Source organism: Heterocephalus glaber, unplaced genomic scaffold, assembly GCF_053883595.1.
Source record: "Heterocephalus glaber isolate CG9 unplaced genomic scaffold, H.glaber_assembly_v1.0 deba00001451, whole genome shotgun sequence".
Lineage (NCBI taxonomy): Eukaryota > Metazoa > Chordata > Mammalia > Rodentia > Bathyergidae > Heterocephalus > Heterocephalus glaber.
The window spans coordinates 1,848,608-1,862,616 of record NW_028258301.1 but is presented as its reverse complement, the minus strand read 5'-3'; the positions used below and the strand labels follow the sequence as shown (position 1 = coordinate 1,862,616).

The following is a 14,009-nucleotide window of genomic DNA, read 5'->3' as shown; positions in this document are numbered from 1 at the left end:
AGCATCTTAGGAAGGATGAACAAGACCAAAGTATATGCATGTATGAAAATGCCGTGATGGAACCTAGTATACTCTGAAACTATACATATGTTGGGGGGAAGGTAATCTATATATATAATTGAATATCTTGCTTTTGGAATCAGTGCATCTTGAAAGTGTTTCCCTATTAGTGTGTGAAAAAGCTTCTTTGTTCTTCAGGGCAGCATAGCATTCATTATGCACCATTATTTAACTAGCTTGGGGGCATTTAGGTTGTTATTGTTCTTTTGATAGCTACTCTTTTTCTTTTATTAATGTGTGGAGGGGGAACATTGAACCCAGGGCTTTATCCCCAGATCTACTTTTACTTTTAAATTTTGAAACAGAGTCTCACTAAATGGCCTAGGCTTGGCTCAAATTTGTAATCTCCTGCCTCAGCCTCCCAGAGTGCTGGGATTACAGATGTGCACCACCACACCCCACAGGTCCTCTATTTTAACAAGATGGAAAGACAAACAGAAGGTAGGGACACATGAGCAGGGCTATACATTTGACTTTGGGAAGTCACAGGGTCCAGGTCATATGGATGCAGAGAGCTAGGTCATGGTTCTGTTAATCCTGACATCATCTTCATTGGATTAATAAACAAGTCATAGATTAGCACTGGGTGGGTCAAGGAGGTGTGGCCTAGGGTACCCTGTATAGCCCCTTACCTGGTCTTCTCTGACACTGTTCCCCTCCTTTCTTTATTGGCTACCAAGAACTGAGCATCTTTGTTCTGCCACATCCTTCTGCCATTCCCAGCCCTCCCCTTGAGTTTAAATCAGTCCCAAATCCTATGGATTTTTCCCTTTCAAATCATTTTTCTCTTTCTGTGGCAACCATCTAAGTTCAACTCAGTGTTTCCTAACCCTTTCTTTGATAACGCTCTTTAGAAGACACAAGCCGAAATTCATCCCAGATTGACTGACAGAATTTTGTGTACAATTTCAAATAAATTATATGCTTCCTTAAATTGTGAACCCCCAATTAACCACTGGTCTATCTCAAACATCTGTTCTTACCCTCTCTTTGCCTTTTCCAGTATGTCTTGTCTACTACAGGAGGATGGCCAGTTTCCATCATACTTCTTCAGTGATTACTCAGTGCTTGCTATTTTACATGTAGGCCAAATAGCTAAGTACATTAGATGTCTTCTACATCATAACTCTTGGATATTTGACTCATATAGCTACTTTGTAGCACCAGAGTGAGCCACATTTTCATGACTTCTGGTACACATTTTTATCATTTGATTTCATAATCCTAAAGACTGAATTTTGTACTCAAACATATTTTGAAATTTATTAATGATCTGCATGTACTTTTACTTTATAGTACTTAAAAGTGTAAAAACAAAGTTGGTTTATACCAATATGCCTACCTTTGCATTCCAGATTGCACTGTTGAAACCAAGCATTTTGGGTAACTGATAGTAATACTCTTCTTGCAAGGATCTTTCAAAGCAATATTAGGTTAATTAGCTCTTTATATTTTTTTAAATGGAGTTAATTTGTGCTACAGTGTATATAAATAAGGAAGCAGGAGCAGCAAAAGTCACATTCCTTTTATTTGAAATGTCCATAGAACCATTTCCAGGTACAAGAAGTAGGAATGGCTGGTAATTACTCAGTGGATACAAGGTTTTATTTTGGTGTGATGAAAATGTAAAATAAAAGTAGGAAAAGAAGTATACCCTACAATGTGAGGCAGGCCATCCCTCCAAGAGAGAACACAGGGGCTGGACTTTGTCTTTACTGCATACAAAAATTAACTCAGTGGTTCATGTACCTCAGTGTAAGAGTGAAAACTATAAAACTCTGAGGGAATCCAGGAATATGTTCTCATGATGCTGGGTTAGGTATAATCTTAGATAGGATTTTGAAAATACAAATGACCAAACTATAAGTTGGGCATCATTAAAATTAAAAGCATGTCCTTTCCAGGGTGAGGGTATAGCTTGGTAGTAGAGTGATTGCCTAGTGTGCATGAAGCCCTAGGTTCAATCCTCAGCACTGGGGAAAAGAGAAAAGGTGTACTTCAAAGAACACCATCAAGAAAGTAAAAAGAAGCTAGGTGTGGCATTTAGTCCCTTTCCCAAGAGTTGCCAAAGTTCTAACAGTTTCAGCATTGTTGAAAAGTCCCCAAGTCTAAAGTCTCCTCTGAGATTTAAGGCAAACTCTTGGCTGCATGCCCTTGTACAAATAAAAAGAAAGTTAAACACTTGCAACATTCAAAAGCACAAGATAGACATTTCCATTCCAAAAGTTACAAACGGGCATAGCAAGGAATGGGAACAAAGCAAGACCAAAGTGAGTCTTTGAGGGGCCAGGGGCAAAAAGTTATGGCTTGTGTTTAGGTATCCACCCAAAGCCTCATGCAGTCATAGGTGGGGCTTTTTCAGAGGTGGCTGGATCTAGAGTGTGTGATGCTGGAATTGATTCATGGTGCAATGCTAGGATCAAGGGTGTTAAGATTAGGATTAAGACTGTGAGTGCTGGGCCAGGGATTTAGCTCAGTGGTACCTCACCTGCCTGGCAAGCACAAGGTCCTGAGTTCAATCCCCAGTAGCAAAAAAAAAAACGGTGAATGCTACCTGCCCTAAATAGCCTGGGCAAGATATAAGAGATAGAAAGAACTGTGGTCATCCCTTGTTGCTTTGCTACCCTCTGCCCTCCATTAACTGTTTCTCCTCTTCAATGCCTTACCTTACCTTGGAGCCAGCCAATTATGCACTGAAAGGTCTACAAACTGAGGTAAATAAAGCTCACCTCATTTAAAAAAAAAAAAGAAAACCAGGTGGGGTGGTGCATACTTTAAATTGCAGCACTTTGGGAAGCTGACACAGAAGGATGGCAAGTTTAAGCCCATCCTGAGTGACTTAGTTCAGGGGCAAGCCCTAGGTTCAAATCCCAGTGACCCCTGGCTTCCATCAAAAAGGGCTGGAGATATAGTAGGACCTCTGTTGAAATCACCCCCTCCCAACACCCAGAGTGAAAAAATAGCCCATTGAAGACAAGAAATGTTTGTAAATCTTCCCCCCCTTGTTTTCAGACAGGGTCTCATTGAGTTGGCAAGGCTGGACTTCTGGAGTTAAATGAGATCCTTCTGCCTCAGCCTCCTAGAGTCCTGGAATTACAGGCATGTGCCACCACACTCAGCTAGCAAATCATTCCTTTAATAGGCTCTTGGTGGTTGGCATCTAACATACTCATGAACAAACCTAATTTTTAGAAAGGACAGCAAACATACCAAAAGATGCTTAGTTAGCATCATTTGCTATCAGGGAAATGCAAATCAAAACTATGAAATACCGTTTCATACTGCCTAAATGGCTAAAATTAAAGTGACAGATAAGTTCTGTCAATGACATAGTGAAATTGGGCCCTTCATGCACTGCCTGGTGGGTGTGCAAGATTGTGCAGGTGCTTTGGAAATCAGTGTGGCATTCTTCAGAAGACAGAAGGAGCTGGGCTTGGTGACCCATGATTGTAATCTCAGTTTCTCCAGGGTGAAGGTGTAGGGTTTGCAACTTCAGTGCCAGACTAGGCAACTTAATGAGACAATTCTGTGTCACAGTAAAAACTAGAAAGGGCTAGGGATATAACTCAGTGGTAGGGTGCTTGCCTCACATGTGCAAAGTTTAGTCCCTAGTACCATTTTTTGAAAAACGCTGAGCAGAGTTCTGCTCCTAGGTGATACACCAGAGAAATGAAACATGCACTGTGTACAAAACACGATTATTCGTAATAGCCTAAAAGTGGAAAAGTCCAAATGTCCATCCATGGCTACGTAAAACCTGACCTATTCATATGGTAGAATATTTAGCAATAAAAAGGAATGTGGTTCTGATACATGCTATGAGCATGGAAACACACTAAATGAAAGGCCAATCACAATAGACATGTATTTGTATGATTCATTCCTGTGAAATGTCCAGAGAAGTCCGATAGAGACAGAAGGCAGATTAATGGTTGCCTAGGGGCAGCAGTTTTGGAGGAAATAAGCAAGTTGCTCAGTAGTATAGAGTTTATTTTAGGGGAGATGGAAATGTTCTAAACTCCAGCTGAGTGTGTTGGAACACCCGTGATCTCAGCCACTGGGGAGTTTGAGGCCAGTCCGGGCAATTTAGTGAGATCCTCCTATTTCAAAATAATGGTTTTTTTAAAAGGTCTGGGGATGAAGCTCAGAGCATTGCCTAGAATGTACAAGGTGTTTAGTTCTGTACACACACACACACACACACCCAAAGGAAAAGAATGAAAATGTTCTAAAATTGTTTAACAATTGAATTATTCTCTGACCATACTAAAATCCACCGAATTGTGTATTTTAAATAATTGAATTTTTAATTTTGTGTAAGTTATATATCAAAGTATTAAATGTTAAACTTTTTTGCCTTACAATGGTTTTTATTACCTCAATGAGATATCTTTTTTAAAACTTTTTTTTTGAGACAGCGTCTCACTAGTTCAGGCTGGCTTTGAACTCACTGGATAGCCCTGGCTGGCCTTGAACTTGCAGAGATCCTCTTGCCTCAGCCTCCTGAGTACTGAGATTACTGGGATTACAGCTGTGTACCACTAAGCCCAGCTGAATGGTTTTTTTGGGGGGGGTACTGGGGATTGAACTCGGGTCCTTGCGCTTGTGCAGCAGGCGTCAAACCACTGAGCTAAATTTCTGGCCCATGAATGTTTTTTTAAATAAAGGAATTTTTAATTATGTAGATTTAGCTTCCTAAACTGTTAGAATCCTAGAAATATTCCTCCTAAAGAATTATATTTCAACATTAACAACAAAAGCTCAGCAGTCTGTGGAAAAAATTAATTTTTATTTGTGATGCTAGCCGTAGGATTCTTTAAAAAGAAAACATTCAGAATTATGAGACTCATAAAATGGTTCCAATAATAATTTATCTACCAAGTCAGGAGAGTATCTCAGCCTGCACACACTCTGGAGAGCTGTACCAATGGCAAACAAGTCTTTGTGTCAAAAAGACAATCATACTCTATTAATTTATAGATCACATTGCTTTTTATTTGTGAATCTGGATTGTAGAAGCTTCCATTGTACAAGATAGAATAAAAGTGTCCACTGGGCAATAGCAGAACAGTGGTATTTGTGAATGAGAAAACAGAATAGTAGGAAAAAAATAGTCTCCTGTTATTTCAGACTACTTTTTTGTAAGGGTTAAAACTCGAGGGGTTATGCTTGGGGATTTGGATGTTATCTCCCAATTTCTCAGCAGGTCAGATAAACAGCTTGGTTTTGCCTTTGTGATGTGGAACTTCAGCACGAATGACTGTATTTTGGGCCTAGAGCAGGATCCCACTCGAAACCAATGGACTCCTTCCTGAATATCTGTTTCTTCTCTGAAAACCAGCTTGTTGGGCAGGATAGAAAAGGTAGTCTAGTTTAGAGAAGGTGGTGGTGGTGTTTAGGAGAAGACTCTTGTTTTAGGTAAAATTACCACAGAGAAGCCTGATTTATTTTATTTTATTTTATTTTATTTTATTTTATTTATTTATTTATTTATTTATTTATTTTTAGTACCGGGGATGGAACTCAGAATCTTGTGCTGGTGAAGCAGGCGGCAGCACCTCTGAGCTAAATCCCTGAGCCTAGGGTGGTTTATTTTAATGGTACACGTGAATCAGAATCAGGAAGGTGCCCAAGAACCAAGGGAGCCAACCTGTCTCTCTTACCCAGGAACTTGAGGGTTTGTGGTTTGTGGGCTCTCCTAATATTTACTTTTTTCCACATTTCTAACTTGTCTTTAATCTCATCATGTTCTTCATAGTGTCACTTTATACACATGCCTTTTATTGGCTGCTCCACAACCTTTGAGATCAGTTAATTCAGTTTCCCAATTTTAATTCCCAAGGGGAAAAAAGAATCTGATTGGTTAATCCATCTTTATCAGCTAGTTAGCCTATAGACCCACTTACCGTATGCCTGTCCCAGAAATTGTCAGACTGTGGACCTTTTAGGAATAAAAGGAGCTGTGGTGAGGTAGTGTTCTGGTTGTTTCAACTTGTTATTGTCTCTATTCCCCTACTAAAGGGGCTTTAAGATTCATAAGGGCAGACGCTGCAGACGCTGCAGACAGGTAGGTCTGCGGATGCTGTATCAAGGTCGCTGAATCAGTCCCGCCCCAGCAGCAATTCACTGGACACCCCACACACACACACCCTCCTCCTCTGGCCTCTTCTCTGTACAGCCACCTGGTTCCACACTACAAAGACGCAGAGGACACTGGACCACCAGACCACACTACTGGGTAAGTTGGAGTCATCTTCACCTCCCATCAGGACCAGGACTATCTTCAGGGGAAGGGGAGCTGGAACCTGCACTACAACTCTGCAGAGTTCAACCCTACAGGAGGAGAGGGAGCTCGACTTGGGACGTGCAGCCAGAAATCTGCTTAAATCTCACGGGTCTGCAACTAGCTTGCTGAGACTCATTGACTTATATCTGCACACTGCTACCCACGTTGTCTATTGTGACAGCAGGGACATACCCTGAAAGAGGCCCTTCATCTTCATGGTTATTTTTTATTCCCCAAATTAGTATTATTAGTTTGGTTTTTTTCTCTTTTCTTTTCTTTTGCTCCTCTTATCTTTAATTTTTTTCCCTACTCTTTGCAAATATTTGTTTTTCTCTCCTTTTTTTACTTTTCTTTTCTTCTTTTTCCTTTCTCTCTCTCTTACACTCTCTCTCTCTCCCACATTGTTCATCTTCCCTTTTTGTCCCTGTTTTGGTCCTCATTCGGAGTTCTTCTTTATTTTCCTAGTATTCTCTTTTTCCTTCTCACCTGTGTCCACTGACCACACTGCTAACCTTCCCCTATCCTTCTTCCCATCTGTCCCTCCCTGCGCAAGCCCTTCTAACTGCCCATCCCAAAGGGTAAAGTTGTTATATTGAAGAGTTTATTCACTATAGGTTGGGTTGGTCCTTGATCTTGATTTAATTCACCCAGCTAAAGGTGATCGATTAATAACTATCATAAAATGTCATTTTCGAAGATGTACTTGATGCATTGGTGTTGCTGATTGTATCACTTGGGCTAAGGTGTTGTTATTGATCTAGTCAATGAACCTTCCTAGTATAAGGAAAATGAGATAGCCTTAGAGTCATTAGAGACTCAAAACTTAAAGACCAGCTATATCTGGAAGACACCTCTGAGAAGCAATCATTCCATAAGGGTTCTAATTACAAGCAACAAAGATACCTACAAGAAGCAATTTCAAACTATCAACCAGGAGTTAAACCAAGGACAGTACCAAAAACAAAAAGGAGAAGACATTTAAGCAAGGCACAAACTCAGACTTCCACCCCACGAAGGGTAAATCCTGGGGGAAATGAGATGGAAAAGTCCCATAACCAACCACCTGGATACCCTGAACTGATAGCACAGGAAGGAACAAAACAGATGAATGAGGCTCTGGAAAAATTCAAAGCAGAAATAATCTCCCAGATATCCACAGAGATGGCGAGCAGAGTGAACAACATGATTAGAGGATCTAGGACAGAGACAGATAAAAAAATAGATGAGCTCAGAAACATGCTGGAAGCCATGAATACCCAGCATAAGAAAGAAACGGAAACCATGATCGCCAACATAAGAAAGAAATGGAATTGATGAAACAGATTCAGACAGATATTCAGGAGATCAAAAACTCCCTTGAAAGTATCCACAGCAGATTAAGGGAATCTGAAGATAGAATATCAGATATAGAAGACAGGATTGCAGTTAGAGACCATGAAAATAGAGATTTCTTAAAAATAGTAAGGGACCACGAGAAATCAATCCAACAACTGCTAGACGATGCAAAGAAGAATAACATAAGACTATAGGAGTCTACGAAAAAACAGGAGAAAGCACAATTGACATAAAACTGTTCACAGAAGTAATAGTGAAAAACTTCCCAGACAGAGGTAGAGAATTGGACATACAGATAAGTGAGGCATAGAGAACTCCAACTAGCCATGATCAAAAAAAAAATCTACATCTAGACATATAATAGCCAAGATCCCAGAAACCCAACAGAAAAACAATCCTACAAGCAGTTAGAGAAAAGAAACAAATCACCTACAAAGGAAAGCCCATCAGATTCACAGCAGACTTCTCAACACAAACCCTCAAATCCAGGAGAGCCTGGAGTGAAGTATTTCAAGCCCTAAAAGAAAATAACTTCCAACCTAGACTGTTGTATCCTGCAAAATTATCTTTCAAAATTGATGGGGAAATTAGATACTTCCACAACAAAGAACACCTGAGAAATTTCATGAACACCAAACCACCACTACAAGCAATTCTAAACAATATCCTAGAAAAAAGCAATGAAGGCCACAACTCCATGAGGCCCAACAGAGGGAAGCCACCAGGCAAGGTAAGACACTAAAGGGAAAGGGGGAAAAAAAAAAAGAAATAGCCAACAAAAGTAAAACATCATGACAAGGATAAATCAATATCTATCAATTATAACCCTCAATGTTAATGGCCTCAATTCACCAATCAAAAGAAATAGCCTTGCAGAATGGATTAAAAAGGAAAATGCAACAAAATGCTGTATACAAGAAACACACCTAACTCAAAAAGAAACTCACAGACTGAAAGTAAAAGGATGGAAAACAGTTCTCCACGCCACAGGAACCCAGAAGAAAGCAGGGGTAGCAATCTTATTTGCAGACAAAGTAGATTTCAAACCAAAACTAATTAAGAGAGGCAAAAATGATCACTACATCCTTGTGAAGGGAACAATCCAAGAGGAAGAGATGACAATCCTAAATATATATGTACCAAATTCAAATGACCCCAACTATACAAAACAAATATTAATAGACCTGAAAAACCAAATAAACACTTAACGCAATTGTAGTGGGGGATCTCAATACTCCACTATCAAAAATAGACAGATCATCTCGACAGAAAGTTAACAAGGAAATTCTAGAACTGAACCAAGCTATTGAACACATGGACTTAATAGATGTTTACAGAGCATTCCACCCCACAAAATCAGAATACACATTCTTTTCAGCTGCACACGGGTCATTCTCCAGAATAGACCACATGCTAGCTCATAGAACGTGTCTTAAGTCAATGTAAAAGAATTGAAGTTACCCCCTGTATATTATGAGAACATAGTGCAATAAAATTGGAGATCAATAACATAAACTGCAAAACCTCAGCAAACACATGGAAACTGAATAACACCCTCTTGAACAACCAATGGGTCACAGAAGTAATTAAAGAAGAAATTAAACATTTTCTACAAGTAAATGAAAATGCCAGTACAACATACAGGAACCTATGGGACACAATGGAAGCCGTTCTACATGGGAAATTCATAGCAGTGAATGCCCATGTTAGGAAAACAGAGAAAACTCAGATAAATAACCTAATGCAGAACCTCAAGCTTGTAGAAAAAGAAGAGCATAATGAATCCAAAGCTCGTACAAGACAGGGAATTATAAAGATCAGGACAGAAATCAATGCAATGGAGACTAAGAGAACAATACAAAAAAATCAATGAATCAAAGAGTTGGTTTTTTGAAAGAATAAATAAAATTGGTAAACCTTTAGCCAACCTTATCAAAAAGAGGAAAGAAAAGGCACAAATCCATGCAACTAAGAATGAAAAGGGTGAAGTCACAACAGATCTAACAAATCCAGAGGATCATCAATACCTACTTCGAGAACCTCTACTCCAATAAAATGGAAAACACAGAAGAAATGGACAGATACCTAGATACATACGAATTGCCAAAGTTAAATGAAGATATAGAAATTCTAAACACCCCAATCACAAGAAGTGAAATTGAAACTGTAATTAAATATTTATCAACAAAGAAAAGCCCAAGTCTGGATGGCTTCACTCCTGAATTCTACAAGACATTTAAAGAAAAACTAACACCATTACTCTTTAAACTCATCAAGGAAATTGAAAGGGAAGCAATACTTCCAAATTCATTCCTGGAAGCAAGTGTTACTTTGATTATCCAAAACCAGGGAAAGACTCAACCCAAAAAGAGAACTACAGTCCAATCTCCCTAAGGAACATAGGTGCAAAAATCCTCAACAAGATACTGGCCAACAGAATACAGAGGGTCATCAAGAAGATCATACATCCTGACCAAGTCGGATTTATCCCAGGGATGCAAGGATGGTTCAACATTTGTAAATCAATAAATGTAATACACCATATTAACAGATTCGAGGACAAAAACCATATGATCATTTCAATAGATGCAGAAAAGGCATATTTGACAAGATCCAACACCCATTCATGATAAAAAAAAAAACCCCTACTGAAAATTAGAATAGAAGGTCTTTATCTTAAACTGATTAAGGCTATCTATGAAAAACCCACAGCCAGCATCATACTAAATGGTCAAAAACTGAAAACTTTCACGCTAAAGTCAGGAACAAGACAAGGATGCCCACTATCACTATGCCTGTTCAATATAGTTCTGGAAACTTTAACCACAGCAATTAGAAAAGAGAAAGAAAAGGAATAAAGATAGGAAAAGAAGTTAAACTGTCATTATTTGCTGACAATATGATACTTTACATAGAAGACCCAAAAAAACTCTGCCAGAAGACTTCTAGACTTAATTGACAGATTCAGTAGACTAGCTGGATACAAGGTCAACACTCAAAAAACAATAGCCTTCTTGTACACAAATAACAGACTCACTGAGAGAGAAATTAGGGAAACAATTCCTTTTACAGTAGCATCCAAAAAAATGAAATATCTAGGAATCAGTCTAACAAAGGAAACAGAAGACCTCTACACTGAAAACTACAGCACTCTGAAACAGGAGATCAAAGAGGACACAAGAAAATGGAAAGACATTCCTTGCTTCTGGGTAGGAAGAACCAATATAGTGAAAATGGCCATACTTCCAAAACTACTATATAGATTCAATGCAATGCCAATTGAAATTCCAACAATATACTTCACAGAACTAGAGAAAACAATCCAAAAATTCATTTGGAACCAGAAGAGACCTAGAATAGCCAAACCATTTCTAAGCAACAGAAACATGGCTGGGGGGTATCCCAATCCCCAACTTGAAACTATACTACAAAGCTACTGGGATAAAATCAGCATGGTACTGGCAAAGGAACAGACCTGAGGATTAGTGGAATAGATTAGAAGATGCAGAAACAACTCCAGACATGCTCAGCCACCTCCTCTTTGACAAAGGAGCCAAGCACCATCATTGGAGGGAAGATAGCCTATTTAATAAATGGTGTTGGAAAAACTGGATTTCAACCTGCCAAAGATTGAAACTAGACCCATACCTATCACCATGCTCTAAACTAAGATCGAAGTGGATTAAAGATATAAATATTAAGACAAACACTAAACTTGCTGGAAGATAAGTTAGGTAGAGAACTCTTGAAGACAGTGGCAAAACCTCAGCAGCACGGGAACTAGCAAAAAGAATCAACAACTGGGATCTCATCTTATTAAAAGGCTTCTGCACTGCAAAAGAAACCACCAGCAGAGCTAACAGACAACCTACAATATGGGAAAAAAATTTTAGCAGCTGTACCTCAGACAGAGGACTACTATCTAGAATATATAAAGAACTGAAAAAAAATCAGACCCCCCAAATTCAAAGACTCAATTCAAAAATGGGCATCTGAAATGAACAGACAATTCTCAGACAAAAAAAAGCAGCAAACAAATATATGAAAAAATGTTCAACATCACTTGCCATTCTAGAGATGCAGATGAAAACAACCCTGAGATGCCACTTCACCCCACAAAGAATGGCTGCTATCAAGAAATCAACAAATAACATGCTGGCGGGAGTTGTGGGGAGAAAGGAACCCTTCTCCATTGTTGGTGGGAGTGCAGACTGGTGCACCCACTGTGGAAGTCAGTATGGAGATACCTCAAAGAACTAGGACTAGAGGTCCCATTTGACCCAGCTATTCCCCTGCTGGGTATCTTTGCCCCAAAATTAAAGAATCGTACCACAGTGATATATGTGCACCCATGTTCATAGCAGCACAGTTTGTAATAGCTAAAGCTTGGAAGTAGCCCAAGTGCCCATCAACTGGAAACTGGGTAAAGAAAATGTGGTTTTTTTATAAAATTGAGTACTACTCAAACATAAAGAATGAAAAACTAAAGACATTTATAGCTAAATGGATGCACTTTGAGGCGATACTCTTAAGTGAAATAAATAGGACACACATCTGTAAATACTGAATAGTTTCTCTAGTATGAGAAACTGATAATGTAAACAAGGGTTCAAATGATTAAAATGAATAATTGATAATTTTAAATCAGAAAAAAGGTCCAAAGATGTAGGAGTGAAGGGAGGGGAAGGGGAAAGGAAAAGAGAACAGAAAAACTATTAGAAAAGAAAAAAAAAATGGAAATGAAATCTGTGTAAATAGGGAAGGGTGGAGGGGGTGAAGGGCACACGGGTAATGGGGAAAAAAATAAGAACCAAGATATATCATGTACAGGTACAAACACCCAATGATAAATGTAAACGAATTGTATACCTAAAATGTACCAATAAAAGAACTAAAAAAATAAAAAAGATTCATAAGGGCAGAGACTACATCTGTCTTGGTCACCACCATATATATCCTTTTTGCCTAAAGCACTTCCTGGAATGTGGTTGGGTTTTGAATGAAGATAATTGGTATCTATGCTCAAAATGTAATCCCGAGTTTAAGTATCTTAAAACTAAAGACAAATGAAAAATTTTATCTAATGGCCTGCTCATGCTGAGTGCCTGTGATAATGCCTACCATTTCTCCCCCAATCAGGATACTGTACAGATCCGTGTGTGTGAAGTGTTCAGTGAATGTTTATGTAAGGAAAAGAAATGAAACTTTAATTTTGAAAAAAGCAAACAAATCCCAGCCACCTCCCTTGAAGTGGTGGTTTTTTGTCTTTTTTTCAAGAATGCCAGCTATCTAGTTTGTAAACTTTATCAAATATAAAATTATATCATTTCTCAGTGCTATAGATGTGAAGCTGGCTTTTATGTCTGTGAGTATATTGTTCACGGGCTACATATATTGGTGTGTATGGGGTTTTGTAATTATGGTCAAGATTAATGGAACATCAAAACCAAAATATACATTGAGACCAACTGTTTCAAATCCTCCTTTTTATGGCCTTAAGTATATCTGGCAACATTCAGAGAAACATTCCCTGTAGGAGACCAGCTGAGGAGGGCTGTGTTTCCAGCAGCAGCTTTTAAGCCTGGGAGGAAAAAAATCAGAAAAGCTGGCTTACTTCTTAATGGATTAAAAGATACAGCTTTTGGTGACAAGCTGCATTCTTTAGCAGTGACTATTTTTCCTGTACCACAAACCAGGCTTATTTCCAGCCTTAGTACTTTAGGCACTTACCCTCTACATCGTTTTAATTTCTAGGAAATCATATTCCCTAGATTGAATGCAGTGTTTAATGGAGTGCCTTTCAGATGGACACATTTTACATTTTCATGCTTCTTAGTTAATAAACTCTGTAAGAGCAGGCCCCAGCATATTCTTGATAATGTTTATCATTATAGGTGCTATATTATGTGTTAACTAGAATGCTTTACAGATTTTTCTGAGCAGATCTGTCCTTGGTTGGTTGGTTATATCAGACAATCATTTTCCTTTGCCTTGCTTCAGCAACTTTTTTTCTTCATTTGCTTGTTTGTTTTTTGAGACAGTCTAGCTCTGTAATTCTTGCAGCGATCCTCCTTCCGCAGTGCTAGGATTATAGGTATACACCAACATTCCCGGCTCAGGATATTTTATAATCCTGTGTTCCCTTTACATTCTATCCCCCTTCCATGATGTTGCATTTTTCTGTAATTTTTTTGTTGCTGTTGTTCTTGTTTTTGTTTTGTTTGGGTTTTGTTGGGGGTTGTTTTGGCTTTCTTTTGGAGGTCAGGTGGTTGAGACTGGTCTTAATGTAGTTCATGCTGGCCTTGAACTCACTATGTAGCCTAGGCTG

The 14,009-nt window shown here is 38.8% G+C and overlaps 1 protein-coding gene across 2 annotated transcripts in view; it reads left to right on the top strand.

Moving 5' to 3' along the window:
- The window catches only part of Rnf11 (ring finger protein 11), a 43,881-nt gene that overhangs the window by 16,906 nt on the left and 12,966 nt on the right, over positions 1 to 14,009 (top strand). Inside the window, exon 2 of one of the 2 annotated variants that reach the window (XM_021247911.2) lies at positions 6,239 to 6,298. The exons of the other annotated variant lie outside the window; for it this stretch is intronic. Coding sequence (XP_021103570.1) covers positions 6,239 to 6,298 — 60 coding nt within the window. The remainder of the gene's footprint in view (positions 1 to 6,238; positions 6,299 to 14,009) is intronic. 2 annotated transcript variants of the gene reach the window in all.